At 36.1% G+C, this 25971-nt stretch overlaps 1 protein-coding gene across 1 annotated transcript in view; it reads right to left on the bottom strand.

Annotated features, from left to right (window-relative positions):
• frmd3 (FERM domain containing 3) overlaps window positions 1–25971 on the bottom strand; it is a 74357-nt gene that overhangs the window by 12720 nt on the left and 35666 nt on the right. Inside the window, exons 10-13 of the mRNA XM_051903980.1 lie at window positions 18993–19081; window positions 14777–14851; window positions 14569–14637; window positions 13371–13495 (exon numbers count right to left, since the gene is read on the bottom strand). Coding sequence (XP_051759940.1) covers window positions 13371–13495; window positions 14569–14637; window positions 14777–14851; window positions 18993–19081 — 358 coding nt within the window. The remainder of the gene's footprint in view (window positions 1–13370; window positions 13496–14568; window positions 14638–14776; window positions 14852–18992; window positions 19082–25971) is intronic.

The raw sequence follows: 25971 nt of genomic DNA, 5'->3' as shown, positions 1-25971 counted from the left end.
AGAGAACACGTCTCCACTGCTCTAGAGTCCAGTGGAGGCGTGCTTTACACCACTGCATCCGACGCTTTGCATTGCACTTGGTTATGTAAGGCTTGGATGCAGCTGCTCGGCCATGGAAACCCATTCCATGAAGCTCTCTACACACTGTTCTTGAACTAATCTGAAGGCCACATAAAGTTTGGAGGTCTGTAGCTATTGACTCTGCAGAAAGTTGGTGACTTCTGCGCACTGTGCGCCTCAGCATGCGCTGACCCCGCTCTGTGATTTTACGTGGCCTACCACTTCGTAGCTGAGTTGCTGTTGTTCCCAATTGCTTCCACTTTGTTATGATACCACTAACAGTTGACTGTGGAATATTTAGTAGTGAGGAAATTTAGACTCACGAATGGACTCATTGCACAGGTATCATTGCACAACCTATCACGATACCACGCCTGAATTCACTGAGCTCCTGAGAGCGACCCATTCTTTCACAAATGTTTGTAAAAGCAGTCTGCATGCCTAGGTGCTTGATTTTATACACCTGTGTCCATGGAAGTGATTGGAACACCTGAATTCAATGATTTGGAGGGGTGTCCCAATACTTTTGGCAATATAGTGTATATATATATATACAATTTGTTTAGATGTTTTCAGAGATGCGAGCTCCAGGCTGACAGCGGCCGTTCAGTGCTTGTGTACCCACCGAGAACAGCTTCAATTCAGCCAATGCTTCGGGGATTTGCTGCTGGCTCTTATAGTGGTTAAACATAAAACGGGCAATCTTTGGTCTTATTAATCTATTACTTGTTTCTGAGCAAATTGAATTGGGTGATGTTAAATTTAATAATTTAATATTAAAGCTATATTCAACTTACATCCTGTAGAGCACTGCTTTTATATGTTTGACTGAATTGTACAATTGTGTTTATTTCCTATTGTCATTTATAATGGCTATTGTTGTTAATTTAAATATTGTTGTTCAATAAATATTATTTTATATAAATAATATGTTGTGTTTGGTATTGAGAAAGAGTCCATTAGTGCGTAATATGGATTGAGTGAAAGTTACATTAATATGCCATTAGATGGCGGCAAACAGACTCTGAGACTCATTCAATGAGTCAGTCGCAAGAGACTTTTAAATTGAATGGGATATTTGCAAACAAAATTCCCTTAACTGTAAAAAGGATCACTTTGCTCAGCGGACATTCAAATGGATTTTTATAATGGATATAATATTATGGACGTCGACATGAAGAATGAATGTTATATCGGACACAGGTAATGCTTGCTCAGGCAATCTCTCTCTCTCTCTCTTTCTCTCATACTGTACAAAATACAATGAGTTTCAATGAAGGGACTCAACATTCCTTCGTTCTAAAGTGACGTTTAAGAATTAGTAACGGAGGCTTGGTCGAACTGTCAACTTGAGATTTGAATCCGTGGCGGAAGGAAGTAGTGCTGCAAGAAGATGGTTTTAAAGACACTCTGTTGTTGTTTCTTATTTATTTACACACTCGTGCCATCGAACTGTTGTATAAACGCAATATCACACTCGTAGCCATGCAATATGGCTGTATATCAGCACGCTGTGATTACCTATGGCACAAGGTCGCTACGGCCAAATCACAGCTGTGCTGATATACAGTCATACTGCACGGCTACGAGTGTGATATTGCTCATTTATATATATATATATATATATATATATATATATATGTATATAAAGGACCCAAGAATGGCCCACATTCATAACATCCTTTAAGCTAACTAAAATATTAATTTGTGTCATTGTGGCTTGCAAACAATTGCACAGTTTAAAGCTTTTGCTGTAGTAATGTGCATGTTGTATGTGTTTATACAGCAGTTGAGAGGCACGGCTGTAGCCTGTGTTCTTTAGACAAGTCCCGTCTAAATATAGACCCAGCTGCCTGGGTAGTGTGGATTAAGACAAGTCTCCCGGCTAAGTTGTCACTGACGTCGATGCTTCTCCATGCAACTGTTCTCTAACACACACAGAGCTCTGTAATGCCATATAACATAACCATCTTCTCATCTCTCAATGATATCTTAACATACAGTATTGAAAAATAATTCACATCTCTTTACATAAAAACTAGACTGTTGGATTGAAAGCATTAATTCCACATTCTGTAATTAAATAATTGACAAGGGCGTACTAGATTTCAGGGCATCAGCATTGACAGCCACTTAACAGTGCCTGAAATGTAATATTTGTCAAACTAATTGGATAATCATGAGGTATCAATTCAACACCTTATACAGAAACACACTTAAGCAAGTCAATGCAGACATGGGCAAAAAGAAGATGTCACCATAGCGACATAGAGAGGCATTTAGCCCAGGAGGATGTAACAGTAATCACTAGCAACAGACCAGACTACAGCTACCATGGCAACAGTTAGATGCAACAATAACTTAATATGAGGGTGATTTTCCAAAAGAATGTGGAAGACGTAAAAAAAGACAAAAAAAAAAAAAAAAAAAAGACGTCATTTGGCACAAAATTAGACATCCCCTGCCTTCCCCTCCAACGATTTGTCATAACAGCAATGCACAAAGAACAAAGAAAATTTTCCATTTTCTGAAGAAAATTGTTTATTGTCTGTGCAAAAATTATTGCAATTTAAATTCATTCATCACTTCTCTTTAGTTTAACAGTTTAATTTTAATCAAGTTTAATCATTTCATTTTGACCCAATCACTCAAGTTTACATCAAAAATTCCCCCAGAAGAGTTTTTTTTTAGATTTTGTTTTTAGGTAAAAAATCCTTTAAATTAATTCAATATTTCATGTTATATTTTAGTCAGTTTTACTCTACTGTTAATCTAAAATAATAGCTGATAATAATAGCAGTTTATGAGAATGAAACAAAATATTTGTACAAACATTTAACAAAGCACTCCTGACATTTAACAAAAGCTCCTGAAATAACATTATCGTACTATTTTCTGTGTTTTAGTGTAGGCTTAATTATCATCATTACGTGCATTTATTAGTTATATTATTGACAAGCTAAACCGCAGTAGAATTCAAGAGTTTTCTGCTGCCATAAAAGAATAGTTCATCCAGAAATGATTTACTCATCCTTATGTCATCCCAAACCTGTATGACTTTATTTATTCTGCAGAATGCAAAAGATATTTTTAAGTGTATTGGTAACCAAACAGTTTTGGTGGCCATTGATTTCCAATGGAGTGAGTGAGTGATTTTTTTTTTTCTTTTGTCCTTTGATTAACATTAAAGGGTTAAAAAGTATTCTCGTCGCTTCATAAAATTAAGGTTGAACCACTGCAGTCACATAGATTCTTTTAATGTCTTTAGTACCTAGGGCCTTGAAAGTGGTGGTTAAATTGCTGTCTACGGAGAAGTCCGATACCGCTCGGATTTCATCAAAAATATCTTAATTTGTGTTCCGAAGATGATCGAAGGTCTTATAGGTGTGGAACGACATGAGGGTGAGTGACAGAAATTTCATTTTTGGGTGAACTAACCCTTTAAAGTCAGACAGCAGCAGATTTATTAGGCTGCTGTCACTTTAAGACCTGACACACATGAGTGGATCTGAAACACATCCCATTTTCATAACTCTTTACATTCATTTAAGACTTTATTTAACTCATTTAAGACTGTGCTTACGAGGATACTCAACAAAACTGGAGAACTCAATGCGGCCAGCACGCTATGGAAGTAAAACAATGCCATATGTTTTTGAAATAAAAAAGCATGTTGAATTGCACTACTTGAGAAAAATATGTATTTTAATGTATTGTATTTTATGGGCTGAAATTCAACATGGTTGTATATTTAAGCTGTGAATATTTCAATTCAAAACATTTCACACACATTTTCATTGTTAAAAATTCAATAATCCATATTCACCTTTCAGATTTCACTTCCAAAATATTCATTCTGTTTAAAAATACAACCTATAATATTCAGCAGGCAATTTTCGGGCCATTTTATTTCACGTTACAAATTTGCGTCCACAAATTCAGTGGTTCAAATTTCAACATTTCACATCCGGGAACTGCAGGAAAAGCAGTAGAGTACCGAGCATAATCTCCATCTGCTGTTAGTCGACCTTACCAGCAGGTGGTGCAAGCGCGTTTTGACGAAGAGCAGAGCAACAGTTAGAGCAATTCATTCATTTCATTCATTAAAACGGATTTACATTAACGGAGCAAGCGCATGTGTGATGATTATCAGGGCCAGTATATAAAAGCTGATAAAGACACAAAAGTTGTGTTTACATTTAATTCAATGTCTTCACTGTTACTTTCCCTGTGTAGCCAACATGTAAGCAGCTTTCTCTACCGTGAACAAGATTATAACGTTATTCCCTGATGCTGATGTACAATTCAAATGTTAAATCTGAGGTAGACACATAACTTTCCTTAACTTTATATCGCGGCGCTGTGATGCAGTACTGGGGTTTCCCTCAATACTTCATACTCCAGGATTCCCCTGCTGTCGGGACATATAGAACACTTAACTTATCTTTATAGACTAAATACAGTGATATAAAAGACCACTGAACTTGCACCTATACTGTACTATATAGGCTACAGGCAAGCAGGTGGACTCAGAATATGGACGTAATGTGCAAAGTTTGACGCTAAGCGTTTCCCAGTGAAATACTGGCATAAAGTTGACTTGACATTGGATGGTCCAAAGACAGACTGTCTCTAAAGTTACATATGTCATTGGTATACACATTTTTAACTTCAATATCATTTGAAGATGAAGACTAACAGTCATAAACTGTAATGTGCTCATGTAGGTGTCAGGCATGATGCACACCTTTTAGATTTTTTATATTTAATAAAATAAACAAATAAACTTTTTTTAACTACTGCATGAGCTTATATTTATTTTAATATCAACAATCTAAAATTATGGTATATGGTAGATTTTTGATATTTAATAAAATAAACTGTCAAATCATGTGTAAATATTACTATTTTTCACTACAGCATGAGTTCATATTTATTATCAACAGTCTAAAAGTTGTGCATCACACCTACATGAACACTTTACAGACTGTAATTCATTCTCTTCAAATACTATAGAGCTTTAAATTATGGTATATTTTGTGTATTAGCATACAGTAGGCTAAGTGAAATATATAACGAAATGTACATATGACTTGACAGTTTATTTTATTCAATATCAAGAATCTAAAAGGTGTGCATCATACATGAAACCAACATGAACATTTTACAGTTGGTTTTATGACTGTAAAGTCATTCTCTTCAAATGTTACTGAAGTTAGAAATCTCGTATGTAACTTTAGAGACGGTCCCTAAATTTGCGAATATCGACCGTCCAATGTCAAGCCAACTTTATGCCAGTATTTCACTAGGAAATGTTTAGCGTCAAACTTTGCATGTTACGTCCATATTCTGAGTCAACCTGCTTGCCTGTAGCCTATATAGTATAGCCTATATCCTCAATAAGGTGCGAGTTTGGTGGTGTTTTATATCACTGTATTTAGTCTATAAAGATAAGTTAAGCATTCTATATGTCCCGACAGCAGGGGAATCCTGGAGTATGAAGTATTGAGGGAAACCCCAATACTGCATCACAGCGCCGTGATATAAAGTTAACTTTCCTTATATGTCTACCTCAGATTTAATGTTTGAATTGTACATCAGCATCGGGAAATAACGTTATAATCTCGTTCACTGTAGAGAAAGCTGCTTACATGTTGGCTACACAGGGAAAGTAACAGTGAAGACATTGAATTAAATGTAAACACAACTTTTGTGTCTTTATCACCTTTTCTGCATAAATTCTGGCCCTGATAATCATCACATGCACTTACTGCTTGCTCCATTAATGTAAATCCGTTTTAATGAATGAATGACTTACTCTACCCATCGCTCTGCTCTTCGTCAAAACGCGCTTGCACCACCTGCTGGTGAGGTCCACTAACAGCAGATGGAGATTATGCTCGGTACTCTACTGCTTTTCCTGCAGTTCCCAGATGTGAAACGTTGAAATTTAAACCACTGAATTTGTGGACGCGAAATAAAATGGCCCGAAAATTGCCTGCTGAATATTATAGGTTGTATTTTTAAACAGAATGAATATTTTGGAAGTGAAATCTGAAAGGTGAATATGGATTATTTAATTTTTAACAATGAAAATGTGTGTGAAATATTTTGAATTGAAATATTCACAGCTTAAATATACAATCATGTTAAATTTCAGACCATAAAAATGCAAGCCCTAAAAATACAATGCATTAAAATACAAGCACGTTTAGTAGTGCAATTCAAGATGCTTTTTTATTTCAAAAACATATGGCATTGATTTACTTCCTTAGCACGCTGTCTGAAGCGCTGTTAATTGCGCTAAATATTTTAACACTGAAATAATTAATTGCTTGCGTTAACACATTAATTTTGACAGCCCATTTCTTAAAATATCTTCTGTTATGTTCAGAAAGACTTTGGAATGACATAAGGATGAATAAAGGATGACAAAATTTAAGTTTTGTCATCTGATTTTTCAGAATGATGCAAGGTTGCTAGTCAATGAAGAAATCAAGTAGGAATCATCATTTTAGCAGTATTTTGGAAGCTTCCGTACCGGTTCCTGAGATGCGGTCTCCATGCCCAAGCAACCGCACATATACGTCTCGTGCCGTGTAGTTGGCCATGCGGAGCTGCAGGTTGTGACGTGTGGTGATCTTCACCTGACAGCGCATGGCGTCCGCCCGCTCTTCCAAACCTTCATCCAAAACTGCCTTCAGAACTTCATCTACATCATTTTGTAGACATTCCTCAGCAATGTCTTCACAACCCACTGCACTGTGCACGCCGCTTCCACGCTCCCCCTGCTCTCCGAGAACCTCCATATCTGACCCCCTGCACACCTCCCTCTCAATCCCACCTCACTGCACAATGACCTTCTCACAGCTTCTGCTCGTTTGAATGATGTCAAACACTCTCCTTGACTCTGCCGGCTAGATTAATGCTATAATACATCACACACACCCATAAGATGGGGTCCTGCCGGCCCCTTTCCTTCACCGGATAGCATGTCGACAGTGCTAACAAAGTCGGGGCATTAGGGGCAGGATCAGCCCAAATGCAGGATGAGCTATTTATACAGCATCAGTCATAGCACAAGGCTTTGCTAATCACAGGGGCTGATTATGGTGAAAAGATCCACTCTGGAGTACAGTACAGCTAGCAGACATCACACTCATCCCGGTCTGAGGTGTCATGCAGTTGTCCCTGAACAATCTCTTTTTATTATTTTATTAAAAGGTCATGAAACCTCTTATTTGAGCACCAGTTAGTTCTCACCACAGTTTTGAAAAATGCTACAAAAGTGGCCGTGGTCATTAAAGCTTCCCATAAATTCACACTGCAGTTCACCATTACACGCAACAAAACAAATATATATTATACATACTGTACATTTACTGTGACAGCTATAATTTAATGGACAAATAAATGCACAGCCATTCACATTTGTACACTGCATTGAAAATAAATACATATGATTTCGCTTGATAATAGGGCCATAAAGACCGCTAACTCACAGGATTGATGAATCGCTTTGGTGTCGAAGACTCAAGTTCTATTGAAAAGGACTTATGTGATGCAGAAACATTTACAAAGCAAAAACAAACAAATTTTTGATCTATAAATGCATCTCTCACAGTTTGAAGCGCCTGTCATAAGAAAATCAACTTGTGTTTTCGTGAATAATTTAGCTAGGTATCTTCATCTTCTTATATGATAAGGACACGCAGTCTCATGAATAACTATAAGACACAGATGAGTCATCGATGTACTATGGTACAAGAAAACGTCACGTCCTGTAACCCTCCAGTGCTGTTCGGTCAGAATTTTTTTTTTTTACTTCATCGGAATGGTACAAAATTTGGTAAAAGTTTTGGCACATGCTATGTGTCACGGCGGGTTGCAGGAAGGCAGAAGAAGACAAAGGTAATAGTTCCAAAATGAAGGTTTAATGATAAATATAAAAGGCAGGCAAACAGGTAGCAACACACACTTAACAATGAAGAGACCGAACAATGACAATGTGAAGGGAGAACTTAAATAGTGACTCAAACAAGATGATTAATGACGTGCACCTGAACAGAATGAACTAATAATGAGTGGGAAAACTGAACAAAGGAACACATGTGATGAATGAAAACAAACTGAAAGTCCATGATAATGAAACTAAACTGAACAGATTGTGACACTATGTGAAAAAAAGTAAAATAAATAAATAATGGACATGATGAAGAAGGTTAAATGGTCCTGAAAAAAAAAGTCACGCTTGTATTGTTTGCAGTCAAAAATGACTGCATTGGATATGAATGGGAGATACATTTCATCTAGTGGAAATGTTTGGTAATGCGCCCAAACAAAATCTTACTGAAAGCTCATTTTTTTAGATTTCAACCTCAAATTTGGAACACAACTTGTTTAGATTCATGGCTTTGATTTTCTCACAGTTTTAGAGTAAAACATGTTTTGTAAAATATGTCTTTCATATAAAATTTTAAGGTAGTATTTTTACAGTTTTCATAATAAACAATTTATTTTTTTTTTTTACTTTGTTCAATTCAGCAATAATCTGCGAAGTGTCTTCTTAAAAAAGAATCCAAACTTAAGTCTGTGCTAAGTTGGAAATTTCATTTTCAGGTCTATGCTCAAAAAGAGCACCAGAGGGTTAAACCTGGAAGATATAAATAGCTAAAAAAAACAAAAACAAAACAAAACAAAAAAACCTTAAAATTAACTGGTTTTCTCCTACAATTAAAATGTATGGATGGTACGATTGTCTTCTATGATATTCAACACACACAACTACAATCTCAGAAAATTTAATTTAGGGTTTCATGACCAGATATTAAAAGAATAGAACATATGTAAGTTAAGATATGCCATTTGCGGCATAATGTTGATTACCACAAAAAACATTTCAACTCATCCTTCCTTTTCTACAAAAAAAAAATGGCAAAAGTACTGAGTACTTACAAGTGCTTATTATGGAAATAAGAGTATTCTTTAAAAGAATACATTTAAGTGTGAACTGAATGTAATGTTCTCAGACACTCAATTGCAATGGTAATTGCAAATAAATTAAAAAGTATTATAGTTCAAATTTATTTTAAATGCAATTAGTTGAACTTCAAAGAGTTTTTGACCCACTTAAGTAGGACTTAAATACATCTTTATATGTAATTTCATAATTCTCTTGACATCTTTGAAATTAGGTTAAAGTATACTTTAATTGTATGTCATGTATTTAAATATATTTGTAATTACACATTTATAATAAAGTTGTAATAAAGTTGTAATTTAGTACATTTAATAAAACTTTTAAAGTAAAACTTTTAATTTAACATTATTACAAAGTACACTAAAGTGCATTCATGTCATGAAAGTGTACTCTCTTTAAGTACATTTAAGTGACATTCTTATAAGCTTCTCCTTTTGTGTTTCACAGAAGAATGGGAGGTTGGAATGACTAATGAATGAAGGCTAGTAAATGACAAAATGTTCATTTTGGGGTCAAATATTTCTTTAAGGCTTCTAGCAGTACTGTTGTGGTGCAAAGCAACAAAAGACATAAGAGCGTAAGACTCAAAGACAATTTAAATATTTCTCACCCAGAGCAGTTAACACTGTCTAATCTAACAAATCAACTCCCTGCCGCAATCAACGCATGTCTGGAAAGATTTGAAAGCCTTTGAACGGGATGGAGCTGCAGTATCTAATAGACAGTGTCATTTGGAAAGCCACTGTGATATCTAAGGGGTGAGCCAACAGATGGTCTATTTTAATCAAAAGTTATGTTGTCGTCACTTGCTTGAGTTGTAAATTTCCCCTTTAAAAAGCTAAAAGGTACTTTAGCATTATGCTGACAGATTCATCGAACCAAAGAGAAGCCAGATTTTCAGATATGAGTCACTGTTCTCCAGGGTGGAAAACTGAAACACAGTTTGACTCCAGAACACAATCCCCAATGATTTGGTACTGCACACAAACACCAAAAACTGTACTAACAAAATTAAAAGGGTCATATTATGCTTTTTTACATTTTCAACATTCTTTAGTGTGTAATGTTGCTGTTTGAGCATGAAAATGGTCTACAAAGTTACAAAGCACAGCAGGAGTCCCTCCAGCAGGAGTTATTCTCTATATCAGTGTCACTGTTTCTGAACTCCCTGAAACGCCTCCATTGTAGTCTTTCGTCTTCTTATGAAAATGAACACGTCACAATATTCCTCATTTCAATAATTCCCGCCCAATGCTTAAGCAAAAAACTGGGGCAGGGCCTGGTTGAGTTGTGTTAGAAGTGTGTTGAAACTCACTGTTACGTGACATTTCCCAAACACGCTCAAAGCAGTTGACCAATCACAACACACTAGTCCAGCCGACTAATCAAAGCACATTTCGCTTTTCGGAAGGAGGTGCTTCATAGAGACCGGATCTAGAGCATTACTGACAGACTGGGAAGAGAGGTGCTGCAACAATGTCAAATATGTAAGAAATAAGGTATTTTTTGAACATTCAAGTATGAAAACTCATTCTAGCAGAGCCCAAAAACAAAATCAAGACTATGAAAAAGGACATAAGCACATTGTTTTCACACAGGATGTACCTCTGAGAAGGGCCACTGTGACATTCAGTCGTTAAAACCTTGTCCTCTCCTCTGGTAACCCAATCTTTTAGGGGCTTAGTATTGATGAACCAGCTTCAGGACTCCTCACAAGGACTCTACAGCTTTATCTCCCCTGACTCACGTGACTAAACCCTTACATGAAACACTCTAATCATGCTGCTCCTTCACTCTGAGTTTAAACAGTTAAGTGATTCAATTTAAGGACTTCATTAAAGCAGCAGCTTCCAACTCTGTAAGCATGTATACTTGTGAGTCATTGCTTTAATGCACACCTCTAACAACACAAGCCCGAGCAGGCCTCTTATTAATCACTGCTAACATGCTGTCTGCTGGGATATTCACAAGTTTTTAAAGCTCTGATTGGAGTCTCCACAGATACCGGCACCTCTTCGGCTCACTTTGAACAGATCCCCTGAGAACAGGGGGCTTTATATACCTGGCAACACCGTCTATTTTAAAGGTGCACTAGGTCAGTTTTGCCAGCAGCTATCACCCTGTAGCCCAAGACTGGTTGCCCACTGAAGCTAAGCAGGGTTGAGCCTCGTCAGTACCTATATGGAAGACTTCCTGGAAAACTAGGTTGCTGCTGGAAACGGTGTTAGTGAGGCCAGCAGGGGGTGCTCACCCTGTGATCTGTGGTCCTAATGCTCCAGTATAATGATGGGGACACTATGCTGTCAAAAGGCACCATCCTTCGGATGAGACATTAAACCAAGGTCCTGACTCTCTGTGGTCATAAAAAATCCCAAGATGTCCTTTGAAAAAAGTAGGAGTGTAACCCCGACATCCTGCCCATTGGCCTCTGTCCATCATCATGGCCTCCTAATATATACAGTATCTCACAGAAGTGAGTACACCCCTCACATTTTTGTAAATATTTTATTATATCTTTTCATGTGACAACACTGAAGAAATGACACTTTGCTACAATGTAAAGTAGTGAGTGTACAGCTTGTATAACAGTGTAAATTTGCTGTCCCCTCAAAATAACTCAACACACAGCCATTAATGTCTAAACTGCTGGCCACAAAAGTGAGTACACCCCTAAGTGAAAGTGTAATTTCTTCAGTGTTGTCACATGAAAAGATATAATAAAATATTTACAAAAATGTGAGGGGTGTACTCACTTCTGTGAGATACTGTATATATACACACTGATTGGCTTCATCACTCTGTCTCCTCTCCACCAATAAGCTGGTGTGTGGTGGGTGTTCTGGTGCAATATGGCAGCCGTCACATCATCCAGATGGATGCTACACATTGGTGGTGGTTGAGGAGATTGGGGGAATCTCCATGTAAAGTGCTTTGAGTACAGAGAAAAGTGCTATATTATTATTATGAGTTTTTCATGCGAAATATACAATGGGCGATAAAAAAAAGTGGTCTTGGACTTTAAAATAATACTTATTGCCGTGAAAAGAGTATCACGTTAGATCAAATGTATTAATTTATAGGCTGTGAGTCTACTAAAGCATTTTTTTCAAATATTTTCAATGAGAGTGCACTGTATTTAAAAAGTCTATTTCATGCTTGTGTTTTTTTCTGGTTGCCGAGAGTTGAAACTTTGGTTGAAACTTTGGTTATCACTGTCACTTTTTACCCAGCTGTCCAATCACAGTGGAGGAGGGGTAGGACAAATACCACACCGACCAACCATCACATACTGCTTGAACAACAACAACAGATGACAACAACAAGCACAACAACAGAACAAAATCATTTAAAACAGAGGCCTGAGAAAGTACTTTACATTGTGTCAACATTTTTATTTTCAGAAACAAACTATCTAAGAAATCATATACTAGTAACACTTCCACGGATATTCCACATCATAGCAACCAAAGTGTCTCAACTGGATAAAACCACTGCGCTGCTGAAGTGCTCTCAGTCGCCCACAGCTAGACAGTGCCTGGCGTTTTCAGCTGGAAAAAAATGCTTTGGTGGACATACGGCATTACTAAGATAAGACTAAATTAAGTCATTTTTTTCAAAGGTCAGTGAAAAGTGGTGCTTAAACCTTCGGATGTTGTTATCCACACCTGATTTAACTATTTTGTAGCAAAAGTGATGATCTATCCATTCAGTCATATCCGACTCTCAGCGACCTTATGGACAAGCATTCTCCATGCTGTCCTGTCAAGCAGTGCTTCTTTCAATTGTTTAATGTTCATATTGGTGTCCGATTTGATCTGTGTCGAGCCAGCATGTGTTCTTTGCCATCCCTTCTTCTTCTGATTCCACTGACCATTCCCAACATTACTAACTTCTCTAGAGAGTTTTCACTCATAATGTGGCCAAAGTCAGTCAGTTGCAATATAGTGATTTCAGCTTCTAGTGACGTCCCTAGTTTTATTTGATCCAGTACGGCTATATCTGTTTTCCTGGCTATCCATGGTATTCATAACAATTTCCACCAGCTCCACATTTCGAATGCCTCGATTTTCCTTCTCTTGGCATTTCTTAATGTCCAACTCTCGCACACAAAGAAGTTGGTTCTGACTAATCTGCTTTTATAAGTTAGAGTGATATCTTTGCTCTTCCAGATGTTCCAGATCAATCAGTCATTCTCTTGTAGAATAAAAAGAGTCTCATGTTTAATCATATTTGTTAGTAATTTTTTTTTTTTTTAAGGGTTAAAGATTTTTACAGTTGGAAAAGGTTCATCTAAGGTGTGTATGCATGCAGGTGTGTTTGTGTGTGTTACCATTGTCTGCTGAGGAGTCTCTGTGTTCCCTGCTGGAGCTCAGTGCTGGTAGGAGGGGCTCCATGTTCATTATGAGCTGTTTATGACTGAGTGAAGTAAAGCTTCTGCTTTGGCCAAACTGAGACCTGAAACACCCACAGAAGTAGACACAGAAAGACAAAAAATTTTAAGACATGAACTTCTAAAGTAATTTCATAAATATTTTTTTAAATAAAAGAGTTTGATACTATATGTCATGTTCACAATACAAGGCATCAACACCAGACCAGGATTGCGTTTCGCAAAAGCATGGTACGCTTAGGTAGAAACACAGCCCAGATCAATCTGAAATCAACATAGCCAATTAACAAATTAAAATACAACTTTTTTTTTATTGTTTTGTTGCCGTCACTTATTTCAAATCCCAATTTTGCCAATCATAGCACTTTTGTGAGGAGTGTTCTTAATTGTATTGAATTTAAACTGGTTTAAAATCTTAAAAGCATATTTTTTAAATTGTACTTGCAGATATAATACTATTGAAATAAAAGACTACTTAAGTGTACTTAAAGAGAAAGTACAGTTTCATGGCTGTTTCTTAAGTAGACTTTTAAAAGGTGCATTTTGTAATAATGTCAAATTAAATGTTTTAGATTAAAGTGTATTTTAAATCATTAAAATAATAAATAATTAAAATAATCATTAAAATAAAATTTTAACCTTTTAATTTACTATTATTTTAAATGTACTAAATTGCAAGTTCATCATTACAAATGTATAATTACACATTTATTTAAATATGTTAATACATTTTCATGTATATGCAAATAACATGCAATTAAAGTAGATTATTTCCATATTAAGTGTGCTAAAGTATATTTTAAAATGTTAAATGTTTTTTTGTTTTTTTTTGTTTACAAAGGAAATGAAAGCCCAGTGTCAAAAATATCATTTGTTTAATTGTGAGGGTCAGTGTGAGGATGGGAAATGGTCACAAAAAACTCAATTATAACTTTTTTGTCAAAGAAAGCTTAACTAGATTATACAGTAAGATTTATATAACATAAATAAATGCTAAGTGTATGTTATGGCCCTTTTAAACCATATGAACAGCTCAATCCCCACAACCTTCTAACTCACAAACAGTCTGGCTGAGTGAAGTGTCGTCTAGATACAGTAAGAAAAGAGGTGGTAAGATATATTTAAAATGGATGCTGACCTGTGTACAACAGGAGGTTCTCTCTGAATCTTTGAACTGGCTTCAATCACTTCTTTAGCCACCCGACCACTGGAATCAAACCAGAAACAATCATTTGATCCATAATGTGAAATACAATGAAACATAAATAATACAAAAAAAAAGTCATATTAGCATGTCTGACATATGATTTACTCCCATCAGATAAGATGCAGCCAAATCATCTCACCTGTAGCGAAATCGGCTTCCCTTGAAAAATATACTGCTGCTGGACACAGTCTTTATCTGACTTGACTTTGCACATCTAAATCACATAAATCAGAGAAATGCAATAACATTTAGTTATGACTGAAATTGCGTTGCTTATATAAACTCAGAATTGTGAGAAATAAAGTCAGAATTGTGAGATAAAAAGTCGCCTTTTTTGTTTATCATTCTGTGGCAGAAACAAGCTTTCATAGTATAGACTATGATCTGTGACTATGAACCCTAACACCTAACCCTAACTTACTCATTCTCTGATGAAAAGTAGTTGCAAAGTTACTTACAGTTAGCAGAATGTCTAAAGTTGACTATTGAAATAAAGTGTAACCTTCTATTTTAATTGTAAAGCACTTTGGACTTTCTGTTTTTTAAATGTGCTTTAGAAATAAATTATTGTACTATGTAAGTAGAAGACTTGTACTGTAAGTAGGACCATATGGAGTCTGTTCCTGCTGTTTTTTTCCCCAGCAAACAGACTGCAGTATTCTCATTTCCATTTAACACTTTTTTCTATAAATCCATTCATCATGATTCAACAGATTTCTCCCCATAATCAGTGTAGAAAAGTGTACAGATCATGCTTATGAGAGCAGTTTGTCATTGATTGACTGATGTGTGTGTTGTTAATATGAAGACAGGGATAACTGCCAGTGTCCTTGTTTGATATGTGCAGGCCTGCTGTCATTAAAGCTCTTAATTAAAGGGCTTTCAACAGTAATGTGACACCACTCACACATACTATCTAGAGATAGAGAAAGAGACATAGAGGCACTTATATCAGGGTCGTTCTCAGGAAGCGGCGCCATTTGTGTGCCGTGTTTGTCCCCATGACCTCATACTGATATAATTACCAGGATCCAGAACTTAGTCACATTATTATATAGGTGTAACCTTGTTTAGTGTGGAATGCAAAATCTGTTTTTAAAAATGTACAGTATATTTAAAGCTTTCATTGAATTTTAATTCATGCTTTCACAATATATATATATTTTTTTTGTTTTAAAATGCTGTATGCACTTTCTGTTCAACTCTATGTTAAAAATAATGATTTGAGGAGCAAAAACACAAAAAAACAAACAAATGTAGGTTTGAATTACATTCCATATTTCATTAAGCACTTACATTGTCGCAGTAGTCCATCAAAGTGAAACATTTTTACTAAAAAATATGACTGTAAAATAACTGTAAATTACTTGTATATTGTATTTGATCTTCAACCTCAAAAGGTTTTGTATTTAAAAGGGTTGGCACAAAAAGAAAAGAACAGAGAAAGGTCATGGGTTATAAATAACTAAATACATACATACATACATACATGCATACATTTAATTATTTTCACATGGCATTAGTAATATTTTCTGAGATATACACCACTGTTTCAAAGTTTGAGGTTGGTAAGATTTTTAAATGTTTTTGAAAGTCTCTTATGCTACAGTAAAACCAGTAATATTGTAAAAAAGGAATGCTATTTAAAATAATTGTTTTAAATTTTAATATATTTTAAATTGATTCAAAGCTGAATTTTCAGCATCATTACTCCAGTCTTCAGTGTTACATGATCCTTCAGAAATCGCTGTGTCCTAACCAGACGAAATGCGATAAGATTCCAGCGACTAACTATCGTCCGAAATCGAATACTTCTCTACTATATAGTATGCGAAAAACAGTATGCGAACAGAGTAGTAGGGGAGAGTGGGGTAAGATGAGCTATTTTTTACTTATGTGGTCCTCAAGATAAGGGGAAATAAGGCAGAAGTACAATAAAAGTATTTAAAGTAATTTCAGGATGTTTCCTATCATTTCAAATGATCAGAATACATCTATGACAAAGGGTTCTAAAAATATGGCTTCTTATAAAAAGTGTTCCTCTGGCTCAATTTACCCCAGGTTAGGGGTAAGTTGAGCCGAGTCAGTAGGTGGGTGTAAACTGACCATCTAACTGAATCTGAATCAAACCCATGTGGAATTTTAAAGATAATGTACCTATTTTGAAAAAACTAATTTAATAATCAAATTACCTTTTACAAATATTCTTTGTACAAATATTTTACAAATATTTCTTTTTTTAAAGCTAAATTAAGCAACATAAAACCAACCAAATGAAGTTGAAATTTCAGTATCTTTAATTGTTTGCATTTCTGAAACAATATGTTGAACATCAAAGTTGTGACCTTCCCATAAACAGACTAAACAGAGAGTTTGTTGAGTAAAATTAAATAAAAACTAAATAAGAATGAATAAATGTCACTGAAACTAATAAACATTTTAGTCAAAAGGTTCTTGACATGGTAGTTTTTCTGCAATGTCGACCATGTTAGGCCATTAGAGACTACAGGTGGAAAGATATATATGATTAAACATCCTCTGGTTCGTATCAGAGAAGGATTTGGTGTACTTGTACACTGTTCCTATCAAATAAACTCAAAAATAAAGATAAACTAAACCAGTTGCGTAATATTACATTGAAATGACACCAGTTTATACTTCAGATTTACCTTAAATTCATTGCCTTATGGTGGGGTAAGTTAAAACACTGGCTCAATTTACCCCACAACATTTGGCTCACTTTGCCCCATAGCTGCCATTTTAGGAAAAGCTAGTTAGCTTACCAATTCAGAATAATATTTAGCTAAATGACTTGCATGGTTTTATACGTTGCTAAATCACCAATATGCATCATAAATAGTTTTAGACCTGGACAAATTTGCTTTGACGAAACAGCCATTACATCTGTTATGCTAAAATTTTACTTTGACAAGCAAAAAACAGTTTTTAAAGTAAACAAGCGACTTCCACTCCTCCCATGTGCTTCTCCTTTTCACAGTCTGGCGGAAATGATGGGTGGTTCTAAAATATATGGTCACATGACAATAAAATGGTACGGTTGCCAAGATACAGGGGGTGGGTCAACTTACCCACTGGCTCATCTTACCCCACTCTCCCCTATGTCCGAATTCGTAGTATTCGAAAAACAGTATAGGCGAAAAGTACCGTGATGACTTACTGCTTCCGGTGAGATTCTGAAGTGCACATACGATAAACACTTTACTATCCCATGAGGCCACGGGAGAGGATTTGTGAACGGAGTTGAAGGGACGTAACTGACGCTGGTAGGTCATGTGACAGTAATAACATGGTGGATGTAGTACGTCCGAATTCATTCATACTACACGCATTCATACTATATAGAACGTACTTTTTCAACGGTCGTGAAGTAAATTTAAATTCAAATGTAGCACCTACTCAACAGTACGCGATTTCGGATGCAGCAACTGTGTCCTAACCAGACGCGATGCGATAAAATTCCAGCGACAAACAATTTGTTTGTCCACACCAGACGCGACGCAACTATAAGACGCGATAAAGTCGATCAAAAATCACAGCCAATCAGAAAAGCACGTGGGCGGGCTCTTTCAGCAAGCTCCAACGGCACTCGCAACGAAATGGATAAGAATATAATCAAATTCATGAATATTACACCATTTTGACATTATTAAAAATACATACCGAGTTACTGAAACAATCTTTGTCATAGAATACACTTGTCTGTTCACAATGAGCTGACAGTTTGAACGTTCTTGTTTCCTTTTATTTATTTTGAAGATCTGAGGTGAATTGTCCGTTGGTGCTTTCAGTACATTTATAAAAGACACACAGAATGATATTCAAACTCAAATTAGACGCTTTTAACATTAAATAAAGCACATAAACATTACCTGGGATTATCATTATCATACTTTGTGTTGTTACTCCAGCCGTGACGTCGCAGAAAAACAGAAACCGTTTTTAAAATAAAAATCGTCACGTGTTGCCGTCGCAGCTCGTTAGGACAAAAACTCTGATTAACTTTTATCGCGTCGTGGCGTTGCGTGTAGTTAGGACACGGTGATTTGCTGCTCAAAACACATTTCTTAATATTATCATGTTGAAAGTTGAAGTTATGCTACTTAATATTTTTTTGTGGAAACCACTATGCATTTTTTTCAGGATTCTTTGATAGAGTAAAAAACACATTTACTTGAAATAGAAATACTTTGTAATATCATGCTGACCACAAACTTTGAATGGTACTGTATAAAAACACCAAACCACAAGCAAATGCTACTTAGAAGACACACATACAGAGGGTGAAGAAGAGAGAGAGAGAGGCAGAGACAGAGAGAGATAAAAGGACGGCTCACTTGTAAAATGCCTGATTTTCCACAGCACATTTCCAAAGGTGTTTACAGGCTGCTGGTGTGGAGGTGTGGAATGTCAGAACCAGTTTCTTCTGCAGAGAGAAGAAAAGATAGAATGAATAACTGAAGTGTGGAATCTTAGCAAAGGTAACAACAATCAACTTAAGTGAACGGGGAGGTAAAAGGACATAAAAAGATCTATAAATTACACAGAGATGGAATCTGAGCACAATGTCATAAATAATGAGAGCTGAACAAAATGCTGACCCAAATCTGTGTGCATGTTAGTGAGAGTGATGGCCGCTAAATGTATTTGTGGGCAGCAGGACGGCTTTACCGGGAAGAGTGCAGGGAATGTGAGAGTGCGGATCAATATAACACGTCATAACGGCACAGTCGGTCAGACAGTTAGCGACACTTTGACTGGAACGAACACAATGTACACTACACTTATTAACCTTCATTTACACTACAGATACTGCAATATGTTTTACAAGGACACATATTAGTGTAATAAAGGAGTAAATCACAAGGAGCTGCGTATCACCATGATTTTACAAGATTGTGGAGTGTTGTTAGTCACAACTAATAATGAGTCTCAAATGACCAATAAATACTTACATTTATTATGATTAATAATCACAATAAACAATTCTCATAAGTAATATACAGTAATTAATTTGCCTGTTAATTGTATGTTTACATCAGTTTAATGCTTTGTAATAACTCAAATCTGTGTGACTGTATATGTAAAGAATTTCAAAAAGGTGGTTCATTCAAATCAGATTTTTGCCCTGGAATTATGTTTTATAATTCAGTACTAAGGTATGAGATATGATGCTATATTGTGAATATGTAGTTATGACCTTCAGCTGTACCTATTTTCACAAGATAGCACAGCAGCCTCAAGTGCCTTTTTGCTTTTGTAATACAGTTACTTCATAATAAATGTTCAAGCAAATTTTCATCAAAGGGTTTATTCAGATTTTAGGCAAATTAATGGGTAACACTTTATAATAACTCACACTATGAAGCATTAGTTAAGCATTAGTAAATAGGCAATTCATCATTTATGAAGCATTAATAGACATTAGTAAGCAGTTTATAAATACAGCTATAAATGCTTTGTTCTTGATTTATAAGCATATTTATAATGTGTTTAATAATTGATTAATAATATTCAGAAATTGTCAGTAGTTCATAAGATCATTTATAAAGTGTAAGTAAATGATTAATAAACTATTTAAACGTACATTTATACATCTTATTATTTAGACATATAATAAGTTACTCAGTGTTAATAAATGCTTCATTAATACATATTCCTACTGTAATTCATGATTAATTCAGGTAGTTAAAAAACATTTAGTAGTGGTCAGTTAACTATTTTTGTGAGTTCATTTAAAGTGAGGACTATTTATGCCTTGTAAAGCTTTTATAAAGGAGATTTCAAAGATACAGAACATAGAAATATTTATTTCAGGCAAAAAAATGAAACTTTACAATGGGTAACTTGATATAAAATTAAAAATAAACCTCTGCAATGTCACAGAAAATAAAAATTCCTGTACACCTCCAGAAAACATAACTGTGCAGTAAACTGAAACTAAGCCTTTGCTCTGATATAAATAATATATTTCTGTAAAGTGTAAACATTGCTGAATAAAAATTTACCAGTGCCAACACTGGATTACAGGAGTGCCAAAATACAACAAATATTTTTTTTTTTATAAAAAATAATATAATAAAATATTTCACAGTGTCAAAACTACCTCAGTACTAACTTTAAAACATTAGAGAACAGCAGTGCAGAAGATAACTGAGCCTTTAAATCTTCTTTGTAAAGCTTTACGAGGCATGAATAGTCCTCACTTTAGATGAGCTCACAAAAATAGTTAACTGACCACTTCTAAATGTTTTATAACTACCTGAATTAATCATGAATTAAAGTAGAAATGTGTGTTAATAAAGCATTTACTAACACCTGAGTAACTATTACTATATGTCTAAATGATGAGATGTATAAATATATGGGTAACATACATGGGGAACATGTATTCACTATTAACCACGATTTTTCACTCAATAAACTCCTAATTTACTGCTTATTAATAGTTAGTAAGGTAGTTGTTAAGTTTAGGTATTGGGTAGGATTAAGAATGTAGAATAAGGTCATGCAGAATAAGGCATTAATATGTGCTTAATAATTACTAATAAACAGCCAATATTCTAGTAATATGCATGCTAATAAGCAACTAGTTAAAAGACCCTTAAATGAAGTGTTACCAATGTATGTTTAAATAGTTTATTAATCATTTACTTACACTTTATAAATGATCTTATGAACCACTGACAGCTCCTAAATAACTGGTTTGTAAATAATGTAATACTTAATTTAGAAATGATAAATTGATCATTAATAAAGTATGAAAATACAATTATTAGACACATTATATGCTTATAAATCAAGAACAAAGCATTTATAGCTGTATTATAAACTGCTTACTAATGTCTATTAATGCTTCATAAATAATGAATTGACTATTTACTAATGCTTAACTAATGCTTCATAGTGTGCAGTTATTATAAAGTGTTACCATTTAAGGTTCTAATCAAGGTGATTTTTATTAAAACAAACAGATTTTTTTATTTTTTTTCTTATTAAAAAATAAGAAATTTATTATTTAAGGATCACATTAAAACTGTCATGGATTGTCTTAATCTTAAAATCCATCATAAGTGAATTATTATATGCTAACATTTTTCTTAATCTAAGTATCATACTTCTGTCTTCAGTCACATGATCCTTCAGAAATCATTCTAATATGCTGATTTGCTGCCCAATAAACATTTCCTATTATTAATAATGTTGAAAACAGTTGCTGTTTAATATTTTTGTGAGAACCATAAATGTTTTCAGTATTCTTTGAATAGAAACTATGAATATAAACTTTAAAAAACAGCTTTTATTTGAAAGAGAATAGAATGAAAAGTCTTTACTGTGACTTTTGATCAATTTAATGCGCCCTTGTGGAATAAAAGTATTATTTTCTTTAAAAAAAAAAAAAACTTACTGACCTCAAACATTTAAATGGTAGTTTACGCAATAGCTAATGAAAATGTCTTTCACATTATAAATGTTTCTATATTGTGTTTTATCACCACTATAATGCTGTATTAACCACTCAGGAGGACATGAACTGGTTTGTAATAACCATAATATGTTAGATTAATCATCATGGAAGAGAGGACAAAAGCTAAATCAGTGCTGTAATGAAAATGTATAGTGGTATTGGTTTTCTACTGGATCAATATGCATCAGATTCCCAGTTCTCTCCCGGTTAACACGGTTGAGATTACAGTGGAATGAATGTGCTAATCTGGTATCCGAACTATGTGACAACCTGAGCCCATCAAATATATGTGCTGGATTATACATCCAGGACTGAAGCGGAGGTGAATATGTATGTGTTAGGCCAGTGTGACAGAGATATATATGAGGTCTGATAAAGTGCTGTGAAAAACAGAACTGTCAGGAGAATAAGTACCATTAACCCTATGCGTGTGTAATCTGAGCCTGGGATCAATAGATGGAGTACTAAGCAGAACACTGAATCCAGGAAGAAATCAATACAAACCACTTCCAGGCCGTTTAGCATCAAACTGCCGCCCCCTGCAAATATACTGCTGTACGCTCAAACTGAGCTTAGAGTCACATCATTAAAACAAAGCAAAATGTCAGAGCGCTGCCCCATTCTATGCTCAGAGAGATCTGAATTTGACATTCAACTACTCATTTGGGCTTAGAGTGGGCATCCTGCAGTAACTGTGATTACAAATGGTGTGGTTACCTCAGGTAAAATTATAAAAATACAAAATACATTTGATTGAAATTGTTATCTTTTCATGGTTCATTTCTAATGTCTGATTAATTTGAATAAATCTTTATACATGTAAGTGTTAGGGTTATGTTGGTTTGTCATGGACTCTTAGTTTGCTTTTCCTTGTTTCCTGTGTTTTTGTTCCTGTTTCAGTTGTTCCATATGTTTCCCGCCACTCATTTGTTACCATGGCTACAGATTATGTTCACCTGCCCCTCCTCATTATCTCCTTTGTATTTAAGCCATCAGTTTGATTCTAGTTTTGGCAACACTTTATTTCAATAGTCCACTTGACATTCTACTAATGTCTCAGTTACTGTTGTAACCTCCATTCCCTGATGGAGGGAATGAGACGTGTTGAATATGAGGCACTAGGGGTCGCGCTTGGGAGCCCCAAACAACTCTGATGTTTTCAGAAAAGGCCAATGGAATTGGCGTGTGGAATTTGCATGCCTGGCCACGCCCCCGGACATGCAGGTATATAAGGCGGCCAGTGTGCATCACACACTTCAGGTTTGTTCTGAGGAGCCAAGATGGCATCTCAACCCCTCAGCAACAGTTCAAGTTGTGGCAGGAGGAAAAAAACGTCTCGTTCTCTCCACCAGGGAACGGAGGTTACACCAGTAACTGAGACGTTCCCTTTTTTTGTTGCTCACTTCGACGTTGTGTCGAATGAGAGACACTAGGGGTCCCTATACTAAACGCCACAACTGAACTGTGTCACGAGACATGGCGGTGCAGATGCGGGTAAGGCCTAGGCTAAATGACCTCAGGTCTCCCTAAGAAGGGGGCCTCCTATTTCTAGGAAGAGGTCACTCCAGCCGTAAGCCTCTTCTGATTCAAAAGATTTGATTTTTTTTTTTTATGGCTAAGTACACCTGGTTGTTAACGTTGGGAAGCGTTCTCCTTCTCTTTGAGAAAGGAACACTAAGGAGACCAGAACCTACCCGAATGGGGAGGTTAGTATGTGGAAAACACATCCTATGGACCCACCAGAAGGGAGTACTAGTGGGGACTAGAGTCTCTAGGGAGAGCTCCACCTGACGAGGGGGAGACTACCAGCCACAGCGACTGGTGACAGAGCTAACTCCATCCAGGGGAAGACACTGGGATCACCGGCAGAGAAACTGAACAGTGGAAGAATACATCATATAGGGTCACCATTTGGGAATCACTACATACGGAGCACTGGCACTTACAAAGGCTCACCTGAATAATGGTAGCGAGTTCCTCCGCCAAACTCACCTACCGTAAGAAAGCTTAATGATGAAGAAGGGTGGCCCAGGATTCACCATTCAAGGGAAACTCTAACCGGACCTAAAAAGCGCACGTTACCACCTCATAGAAAGGGAGGGCGCTTCTGCAAGCACTACACCCAACCAGTTGCCCGAGTTTTAACTGTTGTTACCTAAGACTTGAGACAAAACTGATTCCATATGGAGATTACAGAAATTCGCGAAGGTGAAATGAAGCACCATTCGGCAGATCTGATGTGGCTGCGATACCCCTAGTGGAGTGAGCTCTCACTCCTAAAGGGCACAGTACACCTGGAGTCTGATAAGCCAGCAGAATGGCATCCACGATACAGTGGGCCAGTCTCTGTTTGGAGACAGCCTTCCCCTTTTGCTGTCCTCCAAAGCAAACAAAGAGCTGCTCAGATTTCCTGAAGCTCTGCATGTGGTCCAGGTATATGCGCAAAGTGCGCACTGGATGCAGCAAAAACAGGGCTGGGTCTCCTTCATCAGGAGGGATAGCTTGCAGGTTCACCACTTGATCCCTAAAGGGAGTAGTGGGAACTTTGGGCACGTATCCAGGCCAGGGTCTCAGGACAACGTGAGAGTATGCCGGCCCGAATTCCAGGCACGATTCAGTAATGGAGAAGGTCTGTAGGTCCCCCACGCTCTTGATGGAGGTGAGCGCAATCAGGAGGGCTGTTTTCAAAGAGAGGGCACTAAGCTCTGATTGTAAGGGCTCAAACGTATCTTTCTGTAAGCCCTGTAGAACCAGAGAAAGATCCCAAGACGGAATGAGGCAAGGTCTGTTCAAATTCAACCTTCGTGCACCTCTCAGGAACCTAAAATTCAGGTCGTGCTTCCCCAAGGACATGCCTTCTTCCTTCCTGTCTTTGCACAGTGTCTGTGCAATGAGGCTCACTGGGGGAAACGCATACTTGCGCAGGCCCTGGGCCCACTGTGAACCAGTGTGTCCGTGCCAAGGGGGGGCCTCGGTCAGGGAATGCCACAGTGGACAGTGGGAGGATTCCTGGGAGGCGAACAACTCTACCTGAGCTATTAAAGCAAACACATTTTATAGAAATTCTTAATTAATGCATTACATTTTAACTAAACCCATTAAATTTTAGTCGACTAAATCTACCGTAGATTTAGTCGACTAAAATCTTATGACATTTATTCAACTAAAACTAGATTAAAACTAAAACAATTCAGATGACTAAATCTAAATGGCATTTTAGTTAAAAGACTATGACTAAAACTAAATCAAAATTTGCTGTCAAAATTAACACTGCGTTCAAAAGTAGCATGAATATTAAGCCCAAAATATACTTTGGTTTTTCATTTTTTGGGATTTTTTCTTTTTTTTTGCATTAAGAATACAAGACAAACTATTAACCCATTTTTTTTACATTGTTGAATATTTTATTTTCATGTTTAGTGACACTTTAAAATAGGACAACCATTAAAGGACTAGGAAGACTTAGCTAGGTAATAAACTGCATTTGTCAATACTCAGTACAACTACAAATATTAAATAAGTTTTATGATGCAAGTTGTAATTTGTAGCCCTTTGCATTTTATGTGGTTTAAATGCAGCCCTCTTGGTCTCCAAACTTGAGTCCGAACTCCGAACTTTTACACGACAACGATGCTAAAAATGGAAAAGTTTTCCCTTTGCATTTTTCGCATACAGTCCCTGTTCACACGGATCCACGAAAATGACTAAAACACTTTGTAAAGAAACACTACGTGCCTATAGACTCATTGCGTAATATGCATGTGCATGACGACAATGTTTTCACAAATTATGCGATAATGACGATAATGATATCGTTTTCAAAAACTTGCACTTTGAAAACTTTCCAC

Source organism: Ctenopharyngodon idella, chromosome 8 (assembly GCF_019924925.1).
Source record: "Ctenopharyngodon idella isolate HZGC_01 chromosome 8, HZGC01, whole genome shotgun sequence".
NCBI lineage: Eukaryota > Metazoa > Chordata > Actinopteri > Cypriniformes > Xenocyprididae > Ctenopharyngodon > Ctenopharyngodon idella.
The sequence above is the reverse complement of the archived record's forward strand: the minus strand, read 5'-3'. Positions and strand labels throughout refer to the sequence as shown.